This window comes from Agelaius phoeniceus, chromosome 15 (genome assembly GCF_051311805.1).
Source record: "Agelaius phoeniceus isolate bAgePho1 chromosome 15, bAgePho1.hap1, whole genome shotgun sequence".
Classification (NCBI taxonomy): Eukaryota; Metazoa; Chordata; class Aves; order Passeriformes; family Icteridae; genus Agelaius; species Agelaius phoeniceus.
In genome coordinates, this window is record NC_135279.1 from 1,434,583 (window position 1) to 1,457,552 (window position 22,970).

Below are 22,970 nucleotides of genomic sequence, written 5' to 3' on the forward strand. Positions count from 1 at the left end.
TGGAGGAGCAGCTGAGGGCACTGGGATTGTGCAGCTGGAGGAGGCTGAGGGGAGACTCCTGCAGCTCCTCCTGAGGGACAGCTCCGATCTCTGGGACAGGGAGAGGACCCAGGGAAGGGCTGGGGCTGTGCCAGGGGAGTTCAGGTTGGATTTTGGGAAAGGTTTTTCCCCCAGAGGGTGCTGGTACTGCCCAGGCTTCCCAGGGAATGGGCGCAGCCCCGACGCTACCAGAGCTCCAGGAGGGCTTGCACAGCGCTCCAGGGATGCCAGGGTGGGATTTGGGGGAGTCTGTGCAGGGCCAGGGCTGGGCCGGATGCTCACAAAACCCTGCAATGGTTTGGGCTGGAAGGACCCTGGCGCCCATCTCATCCCGCCCTGCCAGGGGCACCTCCCGCAGCCGCGGCCGCTCGGAGCTGCATCCCTCAGCTCGGCACAGCCGGGACTGCAACTGCGCCAGCACCTCCATTGACTCCCGTCCCTGTCGCTCTGTGCTGAGCGAGCCCAGCCCCGACCGGAGCCCCGAACGGAGCCCTCAGAGCCCCCGGTGCCCTCAGAACCTCCCATGCCTCGGTGCCCTCAGCACCCTCAGAGTCCCCGATGCCCTCAGAACCTCCGATGCTCTCAGAACGCCCGGCGCCCTCAGAACCCCCGGAGCCCTCAGAACCCGTGGTGCCCTCAGAGCCCCCGGTGCCTCAGAGTCCCCGGTGCCCTCAGTGCCCTCAGCGCGGCCCGGGCGGTGCCTCCCCCCCGCTCCCCCGCCTTAGCGCGGCCGGAAGCGGAAGCGGCGCGCAGGAAGCGGCGGCGCTGGCGGAAGGGGCCGCGCAGGAAGCGGGGCCGGGGCTGCCCCGCGGCCACAACCGGGGCGAGGGCGGCGAGCGGAGCCAGGGCAGGTGAGGGCAGCGAGCGCCAGGGGAGGGCAGCGAGCGCCAGGGGACGGGGGCGCGGCCGGCTCGGCCCCGGGGGCGGCGGGGCGGGCAGCCGGAGGCCGCCGCCGCCTCCCGGCGCCGCGGGCTCGGGCCGGCCCCGCTGTCACAGGCCCCGGGGGCCCCCCGGGAGTGACCGGCGGTGCCGGGGCTATGGGGGAGCCTGGTTTTCCTTGGCTCATCTCGGCACAAAGCACCGCGTCCTGGCGTTTCCCCCGCTCCGGGAGCGCCCCTCGCTACCGGCGCTGCCGGCCCGGCCCTGGCTGCTCTCGCTGCGTTTTTCCTCATTTCTCGCTGCTGCGGAGTCTCCCCGTGGTTCTTTAGGCTTTTTAAGGTCCGTGGGGTGTTTATTCATCAAAAATAGAGCACGTCGAGCTGTTGTTTCGTGCGACCTTCATTGTCGGGAATAAATTGAGGTGGGGGCCGCAAAATCCCGTTTGATTTATTGGATATATAAAGCTCTTCCTGCTGTGAAGATTTGTCTTTTATTTTTAAATGGGGTCAGCTCGATGATGTAGAATGAGGTGTTAAGGCTGTGCTCATTAGCTCAGAATAACCCCAGGAGGAGCTTTAATTGTGCAGAAACTGCAGACTCATGGAGACAAATCCTTCTTCTCCCCCTTCATGGCAGGGGCGGGTTGTGCTGGAGTCATTTGTGTCTTGCAGGGTTTTTCCTGCTTTGCCTGTTAATATTTTCATTTCTCTTGCCTTTTGCCCCAGTGCTTCTGCTGTTCTCTTTCTTGCTGGATTGTTCCCAGCACGTGGCTGTGCCAGCCTGGAAGGTTTTAGGTTGTGTTGCAATCCTCTGTTCAAACTGAGTTATCCCAGGTGATTGGGGATTGATGTTTTCCTCGGAATTCAGTCTATAAATAGTTAATTTTGGGCTTTATGAGGTCGGTCACCCCAAACTGAGCCCTTCCAGCCTGCCCCAAAAAAGAACAACAAACGCAGGGTCTTCACTCCTGGCTGGAGAATTCCCCCAGTCCAAAGGAGCAGAGATCCGGTCAAACAACAAATCCAAGTGGGGAAAATGCACCCAAAATGTGTGGCACCACCTGTTTTGCAGTAATTAGATCACAGTGGAGCTGTCAGTATTTCAAATTTTGGCTGCAACAAGGCCTTGCTGAAAGCTTTTCCAAAATCTGCCATTTTTTTTTCCAGTTGTTTATCCTCAATCCACTGAATTTTGGCATCCAACCTGTTTAACAGGTTCACTGAGCTGGTGATGCTTTGCCCTCCTCATTCTTGTTCTTGTGTTAGAATAAAATAAATCTTTGCCAGGAACAGTCGGGAAAGGATCTCTCAGCATCCTTAGAAGGTGATTTTCTGTCAGCAGTGAGTTCATCTTTGTTTAGTTGCTGATTTGTTGCTTCCATGGTAATTGTGGGTGGTTTTACATGAAGCATTGGAGCCCCAGAGCCTGGGAGTGCTGCAGAGGGGAGGACACAGCTCAGGGAGGAGCAGAGAGAGGATCCTGCACACTGTTTCCAGTGACTCCCAGTTTTTCTGTGCCTTTGATCTGTAACTCAGCACCCTGAATATTTTACTTGCTGTTCTCCCCTCCAAGAGGAGCTGGTTTGAGGGCTTTTAACGGGGCATTTTTTGGAGAGTGATCAGCTGGAGCCCGTTTATTCCAAAAAGAAAAATAAATCATTTTTCTGCTGGACAGACTTTGCTCTTTTATTTTGCACTGGAACATTGTAGTTGGTGCTGAGCTGGTGATCCCTGCACAGCTTCCCTGTGACTGCCTTGATCTCAGGGTGGGATCTTGGGAGGTTTTTTATTCATGAAAAGAGCTGACCCCTGGTTACACCTGTGGTGACGTTTCTTCATCACTCCCTCAGCTGAGAGGGTTTGTCTGAGAATCCTCAGGTTTTGGGTGAGCCCTTGTGTCTAATGAAAGCACAGCTGGGTTTTGCACTGCTGTTCCCTCTGTGCTGTGTCCCTCTGTGTTTCAGGTGCCTGAATTTCATGACTCTGTGCCCGTTTCCTCCCAGCAGAGCTCGCAGCAGAGATGGGGCCCCGGCGGAAAACTGTGAAAGCAGTGAGCAGGGAAGGGGCAGAGTCTACCAAAGCTGAGGAGCCAAAAGATTACATGAACCAACTCTCTCATGAAGTGCTTTGCCACATCTTTAGGTGAGCAGCCTGGCAGAAATCAGTTCAGTGCTTCTTGTTTTAGAGTTCTTTATTTTTTCACCTGTTTCTGACACAGCAAACAATGGGTGTACCGTGAGTGGAGTGGTGGATAAAAAGGGATGACAAATGTTTTTTTCAGTCTCCAAAATTCATTTGTAAACTGGAAATTAATTTATGTGAGTGTCAAGAATGTTAGAATGAAGAAGAAATAAATAAGTGATTTAATTCTGTTGTAAATACTGATTTTAGAGCAGAAATACACTTTGGTTGGGCACAGTTGAGATGATTTTTTGGGAATTGTTGCATCTGCAGCAGGGATCTGGGGTGAGGATGTGACCTCCCCTGCAGCAAAGCCCTTCTTCCAGATGTTCACTCAGCCCTGTTATCCAAAACATAATGCCTCACCCACAAGTTCTTGGAAAACAGCAGCTCTCCAAAACATTTGGGAGTTGACCTTGCAGTACGTGCTAGAAAAAGAAAGTAACTTAATCAAACCTGTTGATGGAAATGGCTGGGTCAGCAGGGTTTGGGTTGGTTTGCATGAATTTAAGGAAGGAATTGTTCCCTGGGAGGGTGGACAGGCCCTGGCTCAGGGTGCCCAGAGCAGCTGTGGCTGCCCCTGGATCTCTGGCAGTGCCCAAGGCCAGGCTGGAGCCTCGTGGGACAGTGGAAGGTGTCTCTGCCCATTGCAGGAGTGGCACTAGATGGGCTTTAAGGTCCCTGCCAACCCAAACGTTCTGTGTTTTTATGATATACCAGAGAACCAAATCATCTGGACATTTAATGCTCTGTTTGTGTGACTGTTCCACACTCAGTGTCAGGAATGCTGAGTCACTGCTTAGCAGAACTCTGGATTGAACTCCAGGCAATGCTGTGTGAGAAATGCCCCAGTGCTGCAGGCAGGCTGTGTTTGGGCCAGCTGGAGGCTGCAGCAGGGTGTCTGTGCTGTCCCCAGGTACCTGTCCCCAGGTACAGGCTGTGTTTAGGCCATCTGGAGGCTGCAGCAGGGCTGTTTGTGCTGTCCCCAGGTACCTGTCCCCAGGTACAGGCCATGCTGTGGGCCAGCTGGAGGCTGCAGCAGGGTTTCTGTGCTGTCCCCAGGTACCTGTCCCCAGGTAGCCCAGGTACAGGCCGTGCTGTGGGCCAGCTGGAGGCTGCAGCAGGCTGTTTGTGCTGTCCCCAGGTACCTGTCCCCAGGTACAGGCTGTGTTTGGGCCAGCTGGAGGCTGCAGCAGGCTGTTTGTGCTGTCCCCAGGTACCTGCCCTTGCAGGACATCATGTGCATGGAGTGCCTGTCCCGGAAGCTGAAGGAGGCGGTGACGCTGTACCTGCGCGTGGTCAAGGTGGTGGATCTGTGTGCGGGGCGTTGGTGGGAGTACATGCCCACAGGTGAGCTGCTCCCTGCCTCTCCCCTCTGCCCACTAACCCTGCACTTGACTGGATCTCCCCTTCCTTTGCCTGCCTGCCCTGGGGAGTGGCTTGCCAAGTCTCTGTCTGCGTGTAAATACAAATTTGGCATTGCTGTATTAGGTCGTAGGTTGGACTTGATGATCTCAAAGGTCTTTTCCAAGGCAGTTCATTCTGTGATTCTGTGACTGGGAGTGCTCTGTAGGCACCTGTCAGTACAATCTGTGTTTGTCTGATTGCTGGAAGGGAGTTTATCCAGGGGTTATACCATGAAGAGGCTGTTTGCATGCAACTCATCTGCCAGCACTTAACAATGTAAGGATAAGTTTTGATGTCACACCTCGAGTCACCTGCAGATCAATAGATAAATTTGTCAGTCTGGGTGAACCCTGTGAGTACCAGGATTTCTGTTGGGTTTAAATTGCACTGCTGAGATTTGGTGGGGACACAGCTAAAATGAGGGAATTCTGAAAATGAGAGGATTTGCAAATTGAGATTGACTATGGCTGGTATTAAGCAGGTGTTTAGACCGAACCTAAAATTGGTGTAAATACAAGTAACTTAGCCAGTTAAAATCCTTTTTATATGCTGTCTTTCACTAGAATGAAATAAACCTTTGCTTTAAGAAACCATCCTGTTTCTGTGAGAAGTGTGAGCTGTGGTGAATAGTGAACTGAAATAAGGGATCCAGCTGGGATTTTTTTGACCCATGGAGTTGATAAATGGAATTCCAGGAAAAATAGACCCACAAAGCTTCATGTGAGGAGGGAGAGAGCACAGTGAACCCTGCAGCCATGCAGCTCCTCTGAAGGAAACCTGTAGCAAACCTGCAAAATTCAAGGCAGAGGAGTATTTAGGTCATGGTTTCTAGAATGTGGAAGTAAAAGAAAAGCTATTGCTTCACTTAGTGCATCTTTTCAACACCACAGAACTTGTACTGCCACATAAAGAGAGAAGTGTGTTTGGCTTTCCCTTCAGAGCCGAGTGTCTGCTGCCACACCAATACCAAATGTGTTGTTGTTGTCTTAGGTTTCACTGATTCCAGCTTCCTAACGCTGCTGAGGAAGATGCCAGACATTGAACAACTTTATGGTCTTCATCCCAGGTATCTGGAAAGGCGCCGAGTCCGTGGCCACGAAGCTTTCAGCATTCCTGGAGTTTTAGAGGCTTTGCAGGCCTGTCCAAATTTGCTGGTGAGTGGCTGGACTTGGGAGAGAACCTCCTTCAACACTGTTAAAACTTGTGACAGGGACTTGGTGCTTCCAGGGCTTTGGTTTAGGCCTGGCTGCACAGGGAGGAGTTAATTGTGACCCTGTTTGCTGATCACAGCTATTTTTAGTTGCACCACTGGGAATCCCAGGTGCTCTTAAGCCCAGCAAGGAATTAAAGCTCTGATCCCTCTGCTTTGAAACAGACAAGTCTTGCTAGAAATGAAAAGTGAAATAACGCTGCATTCTGTAGTTTACATGGTTAAGAGGATGTTGTTGTTGAACTGGTGTTAGAGCATTTGCTTTGCTTCCTTTTATCCAGGGTGTTGAGACCTCTCATTTAGAGCTGGTGGAAGCTATTTGGACATACATGCCCCAAGTCCACATTTTAGGGAAGTTTCGTAATCGTAATGGTGCTTTTCCAATTCCTCCTGAGAACAAGCTGAAAATTCCTATAGGAGCTAAAATTCAGACTTTGCACTTAGTAGGTGAGTGTGGTCGTGGTGAAGTAGTTGGCTTCAACACAGGTGGATTTAAAGGCTTTGAAACTCTGCAGATTTGTAATTCTTTGGAGGAGAGGGAGTTTGGGCTGTGGCATCTTGGAGATCTTAGTTGGATATTTTGATAGCAGGTGCAGAGGGCAAGTTCTAAAGAATTTTTGACAAACCAAGGTGAAGAACTTGTGTTTCAAGTGTTCACAGCTTTTCTCACTTGCCACAAAGCACAGAAAAGCTTCCTTTTGAAAGCCAGGAATTTGTCATGCAGAGGATTAGTTTAAAGCTTGTTTAAAATGTTTGTTTGTTTTGTTTATGTATTATTAGGGGTGAATGTCCCTGAGATTCCTTGTATCCCAATGCTGAGGCACCTTTATTTGAAGTGGGTGAGACTCACCAAACCACAGCCTTTTAAAGATTTCCTTTGTATCAGCTTACGTGCTTTTGTCATGAGGAACTGTGCTGGTAAGAGGGATTCTTCCTGTCTGAAGGGGATGGTAGAGCATGGAGGAAATCTGGTTCTGTTAAAGTCTTGGAATTCCACATTCTCAGAGCAGCCCTTGTTTGATTTGTGGTGTTGGACAGAAATCTCTCCCTGTCCTGTCCCTTACTTAGTGCTGTGTGGTTCTGTTGGCTTGCTGCTCTAGAGGGATTTGTGTGGATGTGTTTTAGTTCTTCCATGGGACAATGCAGGGAGAAGTGAACAATCTGCTCTGTCTTTCTGGCCTTGTTGTGTGCAGGACCCACAAACTCTCTGAAGTATGTTCCCCTGGTGACAGGCCTGGCTTCTGCCAGGAATCTGGAGCACTTGGAGCTGGTCCGTGTTCCATTTCTTGGAGGACTTATCCAGCACGTGGTAGAAGACAGCTGGAGATCTGGTGGGAAACTCCTACTCCCTCATACCTAAATAGAAATAAATAAATTAATTAAAGCTTTAGCAAATTCTGGGGGCTTTTTGTCTGTAGCATGTTCTTTTTTGAGTGTTTGGAACTATGGTCATAGTGCTGAACATGCTCTGTATTGGGTATAATTTTGATATTCTAACTGCAGTTAACTCTTAATGAGCTACATTTGTTAATGAACCAGGATTGGAGGAGTTAGGTGCAAATATTTGTTTTTTTAATTTGCTGAAAAAGGTTAAGACAACACTGGTGGACATGTGTAGGGCTGAGGGCTGTGATGTGAGGCTGAAGTGTAAGAAGCTGTTCTTTATTTGCCAGGTGGTTTTAGGAATTTGCACACTATAGTTCTGGGAGCTTGCAAGAATGCACTTGAAGTGGATCTTGGCTACCTCATCATAACTGCTGCACGAAGGTACCTCCCTTCAGATCTCTCTTGGCTTCCCCTTTTTCAAAATAAATGTCTTAGAAATGACATCCAAGAGCCAGAACAACCATCAGAGTTTAAGGAATACACATACAAACTTTGCATAACAAGAGTGTTCTGTGATTAAAATAACTGCAAATGTCCTCTGGGTCCTGCCAGATTCTCTGTTTTATTAGAGCAGGGCACCTTCTTGAGTGTTTTCTGTGTTCTGGCCTGAATTTTGATAGGAGCAATTCTGAATTCCCTGCAGGTTGCACGAAGTGCGGATCCAGCCTTCCTTGACCAAAGATGGTGTTTTTTCTGCTTTGAAGATGGCTGAACTGGAATTCCCACAGTTTGAAACTCTTCACCTAGGCTACGTTGATGAGTTTTTACTACAGTGTATGACACTTTTTATATCCATACATAACACAAGGATTACAGAAATTGCTGTGTTTTCCATCATGTTCTCAGTGATTAATGAGAATATTAATGTTGCATGTATTGAGGCTGCTGATCTCATACAGCCAAATCTGGTTTTCCTCACTCCCTGAAATTGGGAAAGCTGAGCTTTATTAAAGGAATGATCTGACCAGTAGGGAGTTAGAAAATCCTGCTATAAAAGACAAATTTACTGCTGTGTCTGCTCCTCTCTTTTGTAGGTAAAATGACGAGTACGGACTTGGTGAGGTACGGCTTGGCTGATGTGGTTGAAAACCCAGGAATTATTACAGATATTGGTATGAAAGCTGTAAATGAAGTTTTTTCTTTCATCAAGTATCTGGTCATTTACAACTGCCCACATCTACATAACCCAAATAATTGGATCACAGGTATTGCACACCTTTGAAATTTCAGAGCTATTATATGAATTTCTGTGCTAAACCAGAATTTCTCTGCTCTAGTACTGCTTGTTCTGTTGTTAGTAAGTACAGTAGATGATGCTTGCTTTGGGGCCATGGTGATGCTGGGAGCAGGATGGAGGTGCAGAGGCTGCTGCTCTCAGATCTGAAGAGGGGGTGATAAACAAGGAGTGAGGTGGGAATCCCTCAGGAAAGGCCTCTCTTGTGTTCCAGACCACTCGAGGTGGACGCGCCTGGTTGACCTGACCCTGGTGAGGTGCCATGCCATCAAGCTGGACTCTTTCAGTCAGTTCATCGAGTTACTGCCAAGCTTGGAGTTCATTTCTCTGGACCAGATGTTTAGAGAGCCTCCAAAGGTAAATTCCAGGGAATGGTTTGGCTTTTTCTCACTGTTTTTACTTGTTTCCATTTCATTGGCACACCAGTGTGCATTCTTCTCAAAGCTGTCATTAATTGAAGGGATTGGTAATAAATGACTTTGGTTTGCAGTTGCTTTTAGCATCATATGATGGGGAGAGTGGTGCTGCTTCTGCAAATGGGTGCAGTGGCAGGGAATGAATGTGTGACCAGAAAAAAAACCTCGTTGATTCTATCAAAAGTAAAACTCACTGATTCTCTCAAGGTCTCTGCTGATATTTCACTGTGCTGAGTGAAATATCATTTTGTATCGTTTTTTCATCTTAGGCCTCTCTTTACAATTCTAAGAGGTTTTTATGATTTTTGCTAGGTGAAATGGGGGTAGTATTTTCCTTTTGAAGTGCTTTCAGAGCTTAGGAATTTTATTTCTTTGTGTTGTTCCCTCCCACAGTGTAACACAAATCCTTGGTAAGCTGCTGGCAGGCAATGGAAAGTGTAAAACCTGCTTCCTTTGGCCATTCATGGTACCTGGAGTGCTGGGAAGGCTCTGATCTGCTGTTTGTATTCATGTCATCATCCCACAGCAAATTAATAGATTAACACAATTCTTAGATTAAAATGAAGTGCTTTGAGGACTTTCCCTTTCATTAGGAGTTGAAGTTCTGGAGTTGCCAGCCTGAAGATGGATTCTGCACTCAGGAAATCTGAGGGACAGTTTCCCTGGCAGTGTTGTGCTGTCCCAGACATTCCAGCAGAGTGGTTTCCCTGGTGCCTTTAGGGGATGTTGAGGTAACAGCTCCATCTTCTCAAATCTGAATTTCTGCCTTTGTTTCAGGGCTGTGCTCGTGTGGGCCTAAGTGCAGGCACAGGAATTGGGGTCTCCTCTGCCCTGGTGAGCAATCAGAACTCCAACAATGACAATGACAACAACAACAACCACCAGAACAACAACAACAACAACCCCAACATGCACCACAACAACCACCAGCACCCCAACGAGCAGAACGAGGAGAATGAGCTGCGCCAGGAGGGCCCTGCTGAGGAGCAGCAGATTGGGGCTGAGGGTAATCCTGGGGGCTTTGGGGGCAATTGCAGCTGAGGGGAAGCCTGGGGAGCTTTTGGGGGGATTTGTAGCTGAGGGGAATCCTGGGGGGGCTTTGGGGGGGATTTGTAGCTGAGGGGAATCCTGGGGAGCTTTTGGGGGAATTTGTAGCTGAGGGAAATCCTGGGGGGGCTTTGGGGGGGATTTTCAGCTGAGGGGAATCCTGGGGGCTTTGGGGGCAATTGCAGCTGAGGGGAATCCTGGGGGAGCTTTTGGGGGGGAAATTGCAGCTGAGAGGAATCCTGGGGGGCTTTTGGGGGGATTTGTAGCTGAGGGGAATCCTGGGGGGCTTTTGGGGGGATTTGTAGCTGAGGGGAATCCTGGGGGGCTTTTGGGGGGATTTGTAGCTGAGGGGAATCCTGGGGGGCTTTTGGGGGGATTTTCAGCTGAGGGAAATCCTGGGGGAGCTTTGGGGAGGGATTTTATCTGCAGTCCCCCTCACACAGGCTCCTGGTGAAGATGGGAATCTGCACTGAATGCTTGTTGCTCTTTCAGCTCCTGGTGTGGAGCTTTAATCTGAGCGAACTAAGCCCCAAAAGTTAGGCTGGGCTTTGGCTACAGAGATGTAGAACAAATCTGTGAGATAATTTGTGAAGCCCAGAGGCTCACCAAAGGAATCAAGGCAGTGTTTATTTATTTCCTGTGGGTGTTTGAGGGCTCAGTTTGTTCTGTTTCCTGTTCCTGACCTCCTGTTGCCCTTTGCAGCCCTGAATGAGATGGAGGAGGTGGCACAGGAGGAAGGGGAGGCTGCTGGGCAGGGCCAGGACGAGCTGCCAGCTCCCAGCCAGGCTGTTGTTCCCATGGAGGTGGATGAGGAGCAAGCAGGTAACTGGGTTTGGGAAGAAATCATCTCTTGGTATCTCCCTGAGGGATTCATTTTCCACTCTAACTCTGGTTTTGGATGTTTGGCTTCAGCAGGGTTGTCTGATTTTGAATAATGATGTTAGCACAGCTTAGTTCTGTGAAGGAATTTATTCTCTGTTACAGCCCAGAGCTTTCTTTGCATGTGCAGGGAAATACCTTGACCTTAAACCTGATTTTTGTGCTCAGTATAATAAAAGTCAGAAGGCCTCAATGAACTTGTCCTGTTGCTCTCTTGGTGTTCATGGCCTTAGTTCTTTCACTGCAGCACTTGGGTTGTTTTTGCCTTTTCTCAAGCCACACAACTTGTCCCAGTGTTAATTTAATTTAATTTAATTTAATTTAATTTAATTTAATTAGTGACACAAGGCAGTCTTGATTCTTTTATTGCCACTTTTAGCTGGACAATATAATTTTCTACTGAATATCCCAAGAGCCTGAAGTAACACTCCATTGTGACACTCCTCCCCTTCCAAACCAGAAGGCTTTAATGCTGACATGCAGTATTTTGCTCTTCTCCCATTTAGATTTTAGTGAGGGGCCCACAGAATGGGGGACTAAATTGACTCCAATTAATTTCTTATCAGTTTTTCAAGCAGTGCTAAAAGATTTTCAGCCCTTTAATCCATGCTTGGTTAATTTTTACATGAAATGCTGATATTCTTCTTCTCAGGACCGAGTGGAATTCAACCTGCTGTAAAAGCAGCTCCTATTACCATCCATGATTCAGACAGTGAGGATGAGGAGGAAAACATGGGCACTTCCAGAGCCTGCATCTCCAACAGCATTGCACAGAGTTACTCAGATGGGGAAGAGAAGAGTAGGGATCCAGTGGAAACCAGAGAACCTTCAGGTGTGCAACATTCCTTCTTAACTTGCAGTCTTTCCACGTGGTTCAGGTTCATTTCCAGCTTGGTTTGGAATGTAGAGTGAGGGTGGAAGGAGATGTTTGAGCTGCAGTCACAGGTACAGAAACACAGATAGTGGTGCTGCACTGATCAGAGACCTGCAGCTCCTCTGTGGGATTCCAAGTGGACAGAATTTATCAGGCCTGTGAGCCCACAGTGTGGGTGGCAGTTCTGGTTTCAGGGGGGAAAGAATCTCTGTTTGGAGGGAATTTACATGAACTTTTGTATTGCCAATATTGGGGATTTGGGGCTTGGGGTAGTGTAATGAGCTGAGAGGATTAATGCAGACATTCAGGAGGACTCCTGCATGGAAAGGGTGCTCAGGCCTTGGCAGGGGCTGCCCAGGGAGGGTTGGATCCCCATGCCTGGAGGTGTCCAGGGAAAGGCTGGAGATGGCACTCAGTGCTCTGGGCTGGGGACAAGGTGGGGATGGGGCACAGCTGGGACTGGATGGGCTGGGAGGGCTTTTCCAACCTCAGGGATCCTGGGATTAAGTTCTGTTATGATTTGTGTGGGTTTTTATTCACCTATGAGCTGAGCCTGCTGTTACTGCTGGCAGCGCTGCCCAGACCAGGAGGGGGAGCTTGGTGTTGCTGCTGAAACGTGAACTTCAGCCCTGTCTGCTCCTGTTAGATTCCTCATATTTGAGAAAACAAAAGCCTCTCTAGATTAAATATTAGGAAAAATCCCCCCCTGAGAGGGTGTGAGGCCCTGGCACAGGTGCCCAGAGCAGCTGGGGCTGCCCCTGGATCCCTGGCAGTGCCCAAGGCCAGGCTGGACACTGGGGCTGGGAGCCCCTGGGACAGTGGGAGGTGTCCCTGCCATGGCAAGGGTGCCACTGGAGGGGCTTTAAGGTCCTTCCAACCCAAACTATTCCATATTTGATTCTGCTATCAGTGTGTCTTTCATATTGCTGTGCCTGTGTGAGCAGTGAGCTGCTCTGGACAATCTGGTGGATTTGTGTGGCAAACCCTCCAGCACATCACTCCAAAAACAGCTGCAAGATGTTCCAAAGGTGCAGCAACAGCCACAAATACCAATGATTGCCATTCCTGGGGAGTGTTCCTGAAACACATCCCTGTGTTTCAGTACCTTCAAAGAGGAGCACTCAGGTTTGCTGGGGTTTCTCACTGCTCTCCTCCCTTCCCTCCCGCAGTGAGCGGCAAAGGCAAGACCCCCCTGCGGAAGAGATGCAGCACCAGCCACGGGGGCCAGGCCAAGCAGTTCCCTGTGGAGGAGAGCAGCTGTGAGAAGGGCTGCCAGGTGACCAGTGAGCAGATCAAAGCTGACATGAAAGCAGCCAGTGACATGCCCGAGAGGAGCAAGAGCAAGGATTCCTACGGCAGCTGCAGCAACGCCCCGGCGCCCACGGCAGCACCCAGCTCCTGCAGCGCTGCTTCCCCCAGCCCTGACTGTGCCCAGGCAGCCCAGAGCCACTCTGCTGGCAGCAGCCCAGCAGCTGCAGAGGAGTGCAGGCAGTGTGGCTGCTCTCCCTGCAGGAGGGAGGGGTGCAGTGAGAGGGAGCCCGAGGAGGGCTCCGTGTGCTCCCGCTGCTGCTCCCGGGCACAGCAGCACAGGACGAGCGGGGGGTGGGATGGGGAGAGCCCCTCCACCAGCGGGGCCTGCAGGGACGGGCCAGACTTTGCACTGAGGACACTGCCAGACTGTGGGGCTGCAGGAGAGCCTGGCCATGACAGGACTAGTGGGAGTGCCTGTGGGGCTGGCAGCCAGGAGCAGAGCACGCAGCCCCCGGGCTGGCAGCTGGACTGCAAGGAGGAGTACCCACGGAGACCCCTGACCAGGGCCAGGAGCAGGCTGTCCCACGTGCCTCTGGTGTCAGAGCCAGGTAGGACTCACAGCCACAGGAAGGGCTGAGGGCATGCAGTGAGCAGCTGCAGCTCCCCAGGAGCTCTGAGGTGCAGCTTGTTAGTCAGGGCTTTAAACCCCAGTGGTTTGAAAGGTCAGAGCTTGATGGAACACAGGTGCCATCACCAGGATTCTCTGAAAGTGCCACTGACTTTTTCCTCCACGCAGCTCTTTCTTTTTGTGCTCTTCATACATTCTAACCAGTATCTGCTTTACTCCATTGAAAAGCAAATGCAATTTTTTGGTGCTCTGCCTGCCTGTGGAGGCTGTGATTCATTGAAACAGAAGTTGTCTCTTCATAAAACACTCCATGCAAAGGCAGCAGCTACACTTAGATCTGAACAAGAGGGCAGAGGTTACAACTGGTGCTTTATCAGCCAGTAAAGTCATAATTACAATTGAGCCAGGCTTTTGGACCTGCACTGGGTCCTGCTTCCAAGTGTTTAGGGCAGGGTGATCAAACTTACTGAAGATTGTCCTTTTGTTAAACACCTTCATGCTTCACATTATTATTTTGTTCACCTGACATAAAATAAAACCCCTGAAGGGCTGGAATGAAGGGAGAAAACAACAGATGTGAGAGGGGAACTGGCTGTTTCTTTCAAGTATACTTGGTTTCCAAAATAATCATCTTAGTGTGGCACAACCTCATATATCCAGGATTCTTTGCTGGGAATGTCTGGCAGGTAAAATGAAACTGAAGGATGAAATGTGGTGCTTACACATCTGTGAGTGCTGGAGGTAGGGATGATTGAGGGCAAATTCCTGCCTCTCTTAACATGGAATGATTCAAACACTTCATATCCTGGTGTTTTTCCAGTTTATTTAATGCTCCAGTTTATTTAATGTTTTTGTGTTAACAAAACCTAAATCACCTCAGATGTTCTGCAGGTAGATGCAGCTCAGGTTTCAAGAATAAATTTTAAATGTCTGCTTTCTACCTTAGGACCAGTAATTAATTTGGGGATCTTTGTGCACATGCCATATGTTTTAATAAAGACAGCTTAGTTTTGGTAAAATAATTTCTCATTTTGCTGTGTTAATGACAGAAAATTAATTCTAGGGCATTTTTTTCCTCTTTGTGTTGGAAGTAATGCTTGTGGTGATTTTTTTCAGAGACTCAGCTGTCAAATCAAGCACAAATTTGAGGTCCCTGGTGGAGCTTGGGAACATTAAAGGATTTTTATACCTGGGCATCCTTTGCAGTATTAGGCAAAATTTAGTGACAGTTACAAAGAACAGATTTTCCAGAAGTTTGAGATAATTTCTGCTATTTAAACATTAAAGTTATTTTGGGTCTTGTATTTGTCAAGGATGTTCTGTTTCCTGCAGAGATTCAAGTGTAACCTAACCATGAATCTTTTCTTCCCCTGGCTCCACATCTTTCTGTGGTGTAGGTTCAGCATTCCTGGGTTTTCACCTATAAAGTTATTTATTTAATAATTCTGAGCACCAAGCTGACAGTGGGGTTTGAGCAAGCAGGGATTTGTTCTGAAGCCAGGCAGGTGTTTGGATTTACCTGGGTGGGAAGAGTTGTCATGGGCTGTTCTCAGCTGTCCTGGCATGGAGCAGAGCAAAGACTTTGCCGTGTTTTTGTTTCCAGAAGTAGCAAAGCCAAAGCCAAGGCAAACCACCAAGAGGAAAAGGACAGCTGACAAATCCACCAGCACCAGTGACCCTGTGATTGAGGATGATCATGTTCAGGTAAGGGCTTTTCCTTCACCCCTGCACCTTTAGCACCATAAACACCTGCTGGGAACTGAAGCTGTATTATATTAATTCACATCCTCCTGTATCTCATAAAATTCAATTTAGTTGTCTTTAATTTTTAACCTTTCATACTTTTTTTTCCCTTTTCCCCAGGTACTGACTTTGAAATCCAAAAACCTTGTAGGAATCACATTGACCAACTGTGGAATAACAGATTTGGTGCTGAAAGACTGCCCCAAAATGATGTTCATCCATGGTATGTGGTTCATGGCAGGGCTGCCTCCTCCCTCTGGCATTATTGGAAATTCCAGAAAGAATTCAAGTCAGGCCACTGCTCATTTTGTATTCATCAGCTGCATTGCTGATGAGTTAGAACTCCAAATATTGCTGCTTCCCACTCTGAATGGCTCTTATAGCAGCTTTAATAAAGATTAATATCTGAAAATCAACAGCTGAAATGATCTGACAATTAGGGAGATGAGATGTTTATTGAAGAGTGGTAATACAGTAATTAGGAGTTGATGAAATGAATTTGAGTACCTTGTTTTTCTCTCATTTCTTCATTCTCCCCTAGGTTTTTCAGCTGACAGGATGATACTTTTGCTCCTTGACATGATAAAAATCTGTTTGCAGTGCTGGCACTTAGGTTGCATTAGTTCACATGCCAGGGTGTGACTGCTCCTGGATTGGGTCATTTATTGTTTTCTGCACCATCCAAATGAAGACTTTTCCTTCTGACATCAGATCTGTCTACTTAGCAGAAAGAAAAGAATTATTTCTTTATTGCAGAATACTTAGAGCACACATTGATTTCGAAGGCAATTGTGATAACATGAGCAGTGTTGCTAGAAAGGAAACAATTTTATTTCCCAGTGTGTGGCTTCCCAGTCCTCCGTGTTTGAGCTGATTTTGGAAGTTGTGGCAGTCCTCAGACCATTTCAGTGAAAGGAAACAGAGGGAGGAGAAGGTTATTAGATGAAATTTTACAAGGCATTTTAAAAGGCCAATTCTGGCAGGTCACAGCAGAAAAGTTTGATGATAATATGGAGAAAATGAAGAGCTGGGATATATCTGATACACTTATATAATCTTATGGAACTTTTATTGCTTGTTTGCCTTCTTTTGAACCTGCCAGCCTTGAAATGCTCTGACAGGAGGCTCCTGAGGTGTTTTATTTCCTTTTCCAGCCACCAGGTGCCGTGTGCTGAAGCACCTGAAGGTGGAAAATGCCCCCGTGGTGAATCGCTTTGACTACGCGCAGTGCAAGAAGCTGAACATGGATCAGGTGCTGGATCAGATCCTCAGGATGCCCCCAGAGAGGAACAGGATCATCTACCTTCGTCCCATGCAGCAGGTACAGGGCCAGCCTGGCCTCCCTGGGCTCCCCTGCAGCTGGGCCAGGGAATGGCACAACAGCACAGCCCTGAAATGTGGTGTGTGAACCCAGCAGGGCTTTTATTGCAGAACCTACTCTGCTAGATTAAATATCAAAGTTCACTATCTCCAGTGAACTTTGCTAAGTTCCAGTTTACAATACTCTCTAATTCACTGCATTAGAGGGTATGGTAAACTGCACTCCTAAAGGTGCAGAACTTCATATCCAGCATAAGCAGAGCAGGTGACTGGGGATCCCAGCATCATAAAGGCACCCTAGGACAGGTGCATTGAGTTGATTTCAAACTGAATAACTCAGACTGTGAGAGCCTGGGTGCTCCTGGCAGCTGTGGGTGAGCAGAGCATGGCACAGGGATCTGAAATCCTTGACCCATGTCCTGTTTCCTGAGCAGCAGCAGAGTTTGGGATTCTGAAAGCTCCATCCCCTCCTGGTGCTGGACACTGGTGGGACTGGGAGCCCCCTCTCCTCCCCCAGGCTGTGTAGGAGCTGGAAGCAGGGGCATTTAGGGAGTTGTTTAAATCATCTGGTGAGGATTTATGAGGGCTTCATTTAAGAGCTGGAAGGTTGGGAATGTTTGATTTTATCCCTCTGGTGCTGCTCCTCTCCTGCTCTCCTGTCTTGGTTTGCCAACAGGGGAAGGTTGATTGTACATAAAATCCATAAAATCAGCTTTGCTTTGAAACCACATCTCTTAAAGGAAAGTGGTAAAAATATTAGATGGGAATAAAACCCCAAATCACTGATCCCCTCCTTGTAACAAAAATTAGTACAAGTAGAAAAAAGTAGTTTTAGACCATTTTCTAATTTTATGGAGTTTATTTCCACATTGGAGTTGGGAAAGACTCCCAGAAATTAGACATTTCCCATCCAATTCCAGTGCTCAAGAAGATAAATTGGCGAAGCTGCCCTGAGGAGGTTTCACTGCCCTCAGCCCTGTATTTATTTGTGCTGTTAGAATTCTCTCCCATTGCTGCATTTCCCGGGGATTTGGTCAATACCTGTTTGCTCCTGACTCTGCAGCCCCCTGGCAGCGTTTGTGGTGCTCACCAGTCTTTGTCCCCAGGTGGACACGCTGACTCTGGAGCAGAAAATCTTCAGTGGCCCCTACCCCTACCACATCTGCATCATCCACGAGTTCAGCAACCCCCCCAACGTCCGCAACAAGGTGCGGGTGAGGAGCTGGATGGACACCATAGCCAACATCAACCAGTGAGTACTGCCACATCAACCAGTGAGTACTGCCCACATAAACCAGTGAGTACTGCCACATCCAGAGAGCCCTGAGACACCATAGCCAACATCAACCAGTGAGTACTGCCCACATAAACCAGTGAGTACTGCCACATCCAGAGAGTACTGCCACATCCAGTGAGTACTGCCCACAACCAGTGAGTACTGCCCACAACCAGTGAGTACTGCCACATCCAGAGAGTACTGCCCACAACCAGAGCCCTGAGACACCATAGCCAACATAAACCAGTGAGTACTGCCCACATAAACCAGTGAGTACTGCCCACATAAACCAGTGAGTACTGCCCACAACCAGTGAGTACTGCCACATCCAGAGAGCTCTGAGACACCATAGCCAACATCAACCAGTGAGTACTGCCCACATCAACCAGTGAGTACTGCCCACAACCAGTGAGTACTGCCCACATCCAGAGAGCCCTGAGACACCATAGCCAGCATCAACCAGTGAGTACTGCCCACATAAACCAGTGAGTACTGCCACATCCAGAGAGTACTGCCACATCCAGAGCCCTGAGACACCATAGCCAACATCAACCAGTGAGTACTGCCCACATCCAGTGAGTACTGCCCACATAAACCAGAGAGTACTGCCCACAACCAGTGAGTACTGCCCACATCCAGTGAGTACTGAGACACCATAGCCAACATCAACCAGTGAGTACTGCCCACATCAACCAGTGAGTACTGCCCACAACCAGTGAGTACTGCCCACAACCAGTGAGTACTGCCCACATCCAGAGAGCCCTGAGACACCATAGCCAACATCAACCAGTGAGTACTGCCCACATCCAGAGAGCCCTGACCCTCCCCAGGGAGCATTTGCCCTCCAGGGACTCTCATGGTGTCCTGGAGCAGCTGCAGCTCCAGACTTGCTCTATTCTTCCACCCAAATTTAAAAAAAAACCAAAAAACGCACAAAACAACCTTTGGTTACTACTGAAGGTTGAATTCTGGGTGGTGCAGTGTAAATCCAGTGTCAAGATGTATTTAGTATAAAGCAGATTGTGAACCCATATGGAAAATCCTATAAATTCTCCAGCAATGACCTCACATTCATCCAGCAATAATTCAGTTGTACATTGAAGTTGTTGGAATAGTTAGGAGATGTCTTCAAAGCTGAAAACAAGTCATTTTTAAAGAGTGGTTTGCTTCAGGAAGTAGTGTTGGTTTCTGTGGAAGGTGATGTTCAGTCAGTATCAGCTCCTGGAAGTTCCCAGCAGCACACAGGGAATTGTGTCAGTGGATCTCATCCAGCAGTTCTGCACTGTCCCTGTTGGCTGTGCTTGCTCTCCAGAGTGAAGGGATGGAGGCTGAGCTGGCTCTTGGGGCAGTTTTTCCATGGATTCAGGCTCATTGAAGGGAAGGTTGTGTGTTAGGATTTCTCCTTTGCTTTTTGTCCCTGCCACCTCCCCATTTCCTGGCTGTGACCCCTCTCTCCCTCCCTCTCCCCAGAGAGCTGATTAAATACGAGTTCTTCCCTGAGGCCACCAGGACTGAGGAGGACCTGAAGAAATACCCCAAGTACCCCTGGGGCAGGGACATCTACACCCTGGAAGGTGAGAGAATTGTGGGGAGCTGAGGGCTCCTGCTCAGCCCCTTGCTGAGAGAAGAGCTTTGCCTCATCCCCAGAGGTGTGGAGAATATTCCTTGTGAGGAAGTGGGGAAACAGCTCAGTGGGGGAGTAAGGGAGGAGCTGCTCTGTGCTGATCAGAGTTTGGGGGTGCTGGTGCTGCAGGGGTGCTGTTTTCTCCTCTTGGCTCCTGACCTGTCCCCCTGCAGGCATTGTGGATGGTGCTCCCTACTCCATGATCACCGACTTCCCCTGGCTGAGGTCCCTGAGGACAGCAGAGCCCAACAGCTACGCCAGATACGACTTTGAGGACGATGAGAGGAGTGAGTACCCTGCTCTGGTTCTTCACAGATTTGCTTCTTTGGCAGTGCCTCCCTTTCCTTCTCAGCTTCCTGCTCCTTAGGCTGGTTTTGGTAGATCTGGTGTTAAGGTGGGCTGGAGAGAAGTGAGAAAACTCACAGAAATTTGATGTAAAAGTTAAAAACTGGACTTGGAAACTCTGGCACAGAGATGATGTGGGTTAGAATTTATTGCAGATGTGGCTCTTTCTATTGAGGAGCTTGTCTGCTCAGATATGATGGTAGGCAGGGCCTGGGGCTCAGTTAAAAACCTTGCTTGCTAGCAGAGAAAAATAATGTTCTTCCATTACTTAATTAGGCACATCCTGGTTAAAAATACCTCTACCTTCATTAGAGGTATTTTTAATTGATCCTGGTTTGGATATTCTTACCCAGCTCCAGTTTAGGAATCTCAAGAGGATGAGGAAGAGATTTTATAATTTTTTTTTTGGCTATACTTTTCTCTGGTTTTATTTTTTAATTTCTTTTTAAATTTTTATTTTGGAATGATGTAATTTAATTTTATTTTAGCTTGGCTTGATGCCTGTAGTTCAATATGAGGTCTGAATTACCAAAGAATTGATGATAAGTATTTAAGAGTATTTAAGGATGTTAAAGAGTCATGGTGTTAAAGCCATGAAAACTCAGGAGAGCGCTGCTGCTTTATTTGCAATTTATAACAATTGCTGTTATTTATCAAACATTTAAGTAATGGATAACCTGGAATTATGTCAGAGAGGACTCAGGGAGAGGCTTTCTGCTGCTCTGGGGTTCATTTCACTCCCAGCCACTTGGACTTGGGGGCTGGAGCTGTGGGGAACCCTGAGGAAGGCAGGAGAGAGCATCCCTTAAAGGCGGCCGCTCGAGGGAGGCTTTTCCTCTTGGAGCCCGAATGCAGACCCAGCCTGGCTGGGGCAGGAGCACTTCTGGGACAAACATCTCCTGTTCCTTGCTGTCTCTGGCCAGCCACCATCTACGCCCCGAGGAGGAAGGGGCAGCTCTCAGCTGACATCTGCATGGAGACCATCGGCGAGGAGATCTCGGAGCTGCGCCAGGTGCGCAGGGGCGTGTTCCAGAGGGTCGTGGCCATCTTCATCCACTACTGCGACGTCAACGGGGAGCCCGTGGAGGATGACTACATCTGAGGGTGCCCCCGGCCTGCCCTCCCTCCCCTGGCACTGCTGGCCAAGAAAAAGCAGGATTTTTTCCTTTCCAAATGCAAAGCATTTCCCACCAAGGCGCCCTCGGCTCTCCCCGTGGCCAGGAGGATGTAGTTAAATGTAAAATGGAAAGTACAAATTGTATACTAAGAGTTGTACATAGAGGAAACAACAAAAAAAAACAAAAACAAAACTTCCTAATACTGAGACTTTATTTCATATGTTTATACAATTTAATTTAAGTTCCATTTTAATGAAGGCCAATAATTAGGAAAGGGGAAGAAGATTTGAACTTTTCAACCCATACAATTCATAGCAGTATTTTTTTTCCTTATAAACAACAATTCCATTTGCTGTGTTCAAAAGAGTCATCAGAGTCTCTTTTAATCTGTGCCTTTTTCTTGAGCATTTAAGAGTCCAGTCTGAGTAAACCTGTTGAGCACAATCTTGGTGTCTTGTGTGCATTTTTGGAAGGGTCAGAATATTCTCCAGCTGTTGTAAAGAAGGCCAGAAGCAGGAAAAAAAAAGTAGAGAATTTGGTGATCTGTGGTAGTTTCTAGAGATATTCAACCCATTTTTTGGGGGAAAGGAAGCCCCCATGTTTAGCACCTTGGAAACAGAATGTTCTCAAGCATTTTGTACTGTTAGATTTCATTTTCTTGGTGTATTTGACTCTGTACTATGGAAATCAAGTTGCTGATGGTTGGTTCCACCCTCCTGAGCATAACTGTGCCCGTTGTGGCTGGCTGGAAGCTGAGCTCTCCCTCCAGGCAGGCAGAGCAGGGCATGTGGAGCTGCCTGGTGGCTGTGGCAGCAGGGGCTCTGTGACACAGCCAGGGAGCTCTGGGTTCTGCTCCCTCCTGAATGCTCATTTTCCAGCTGGTCAGTAAAAACTGCTGCTATTTGCCCCAAAATGTGTGTGTGTTGTGTATTGAAAGGTGCTCCCAGTGCCCACAGGTGTTTGGTGGGGATTTGCTGCCAGTGGGGTGTGAAATGCACATTTTGGGCTGGCAGACCTTGCAGAGGCCAATTCCCAGCTCTGGCCTGGTCTCTCATCCATGCTTGTTTAAAACTGCTGTTACCAGCCTAGAAAATGAGGTACACTTCCTGAGGTAAAAGCTGTACAGTTCAGACCATTTTATCCAATTTTGCTCATCATCCTGATGGTGATTTCCTGAATTTGGGGTAAATGTGGCTAATGGGGATTTCTGTAATGTTTAGCTCTGTAAAACTGGGGTGAAGCTGCTCCACACAGCCAAGGCAGTGTTGGTTTTCTCAGGCTCTCTGTGGGAATTCTTGGGATAATGTGGAACTAGAAATATGTGGGATAAGAAGGAGAGAATGGTGCCTAATGGGGGCATTTCCTCAGCCCTGCTCTGTGCTGACTGGAGGTGGAGCACTGAACACCAGAGAATGTGAATGTTACTGAATTTGCTTTAATGCAGGATCACAGTCAATGGTTTATTATAACCCATATTTAATTAACCATAGATAATGTATTCAATGATATTCAGCCAAAACAATTGTGACCCTTTCTAGAAGTGTTTCAAGTCCTCTGAGTCATTGATTCTGTCAGATTTACCATTTTAGTCCAGAAAATGTTACTGAGTTTCTGGAGTACTGCACCAGTCTCCAGCTGGTATCTCCTCACTGCAGCCTTTTGCAGAAGTATTTACACAAATAAAGTGTTTGTTTATATTCAGTATCTCTGGAAGCAATTGAACCTTGCAGTGATTTTGCCCTCTGAAATGTGACACCCATTTTATACCAGTGCCTGAATCCCCTGGGTCCATCCCCTGAGGGCTGCGGGGAGGGAGGAGCTGGGACCTTCTGGGGATTTGATCTTTTGGCTCTGAGGTTCTTCCTCTCTCTATTTTGTGCTGTTATGGGCACTTTTATTCAATCACCACGACAGGGGAGGCTTTTCCTGGCTCTGCCCAGCTCAGGTGTTTCTGTTCCAGGCTTCTCCTCCCTCCTGTGCCTGGTGTGTGGCAGAGGAGCAGCTGCTGTCCGTGCAGGTGAGGGGACAGTGATGCTGCTCCTCCTGCAGCACGGGAATTCCAGCTCTGTGGGGACAGCCTGGGGTCCAGCACAGCCCCTGAACCCAGGGATGTT

General features: G+C 48.3%; 1 protein-coding gene across 5 annotated transcripts; it reads left to right on the top strand.

Moving 5' to 3' along the window:
- Positions 1 to 780: 780 nt before the first annotated feature.
- FBXO38 (F-box protein 38) lies at positions 781 to 22,560 on the top strand. 5 transcript variants are annotated; one of them, XM_054642606.2, is made up of 22 exons: positions 781 to 890; positions 2,924 to 3,059; positions 4,315 to 4,448; positions 5,496 to 5,659; positions 5,997 to 6,162; positions 6,496 to 6,633; positions 6,909 to 7,046; positions 7,389 to 7,482; positions 7,745 to 7,875; positions 8,136 to 8,306; positions 8,550 to 8,692; positions 9,529 to 9,757; positions 10,501 to 10,620; positions 11,330 to 11,509; positions 12,721 to 13,410; positions 15,034 to 15,134; positions 15,294 to 15,396; positions 16,328 to 16,494; positions 17,600 to 17,745; positions 19,240 to 19,343; positions 19,567 to 19,680; positions 20,662 to 22,560. In XM_054642606.2, the coding sequence occupies exons 2-22, from the start codon at positions 2,938 to 2,940 to the stop codon at positions 20,838 to 20,840; spliced, it is 3,534 nt and encodes a 1,177-aa protein (XP_054498581.1). In that variant the 5' UTR covers positions 781 to 890; positions 2,924 to 2,937; the 3' UTR covers positions 20,841 to 22,560. The 5 variants fall into 5 exon arrangements, with proteins under 5 accessions (XP_054498581.1, XP_054498582.1, XP_077042674.1 ...); XM_054642607.2 differs by having other exon boundaries at positions 798 to 890; positions 2,921 to 3,059; XM_077186559.1 differs by having other exon boundaries at positions 819 to 890; positions 2,882 to 3,059.
- The last annotated feature ends 410 nt before the right edge of the window (positions 22,561 to 22,970 follow it).

What these genes read in the sequence shown, in the direction of transcription:
- FBXO38 (XM_054642606.2), top strand. Translation starts at nt 2,938, where the DNA reads ATGGGGCCCCGGCGGAAAACTGTGAAAGCAGTGAGCAGGGAAGGGGCA. An exon ending in CAAAATGATGTTCATCCATG is followed by an intron (nt 15,397 to 16,327) that starts GTATGTGGTTCA and finishes TTCCTTTTCCAG; the next exon opens with CCACCAGGTGCCGTGTGCTG. An exon ending in ACCATAGCCAACATCAACCA is followed by an intron (nt 17,746 to 19,239) that starts GTGAGTACTGCC and finishes CCCTCTCCCCAG; the next exon opens with AGAGCTGATTAAATACGAGT.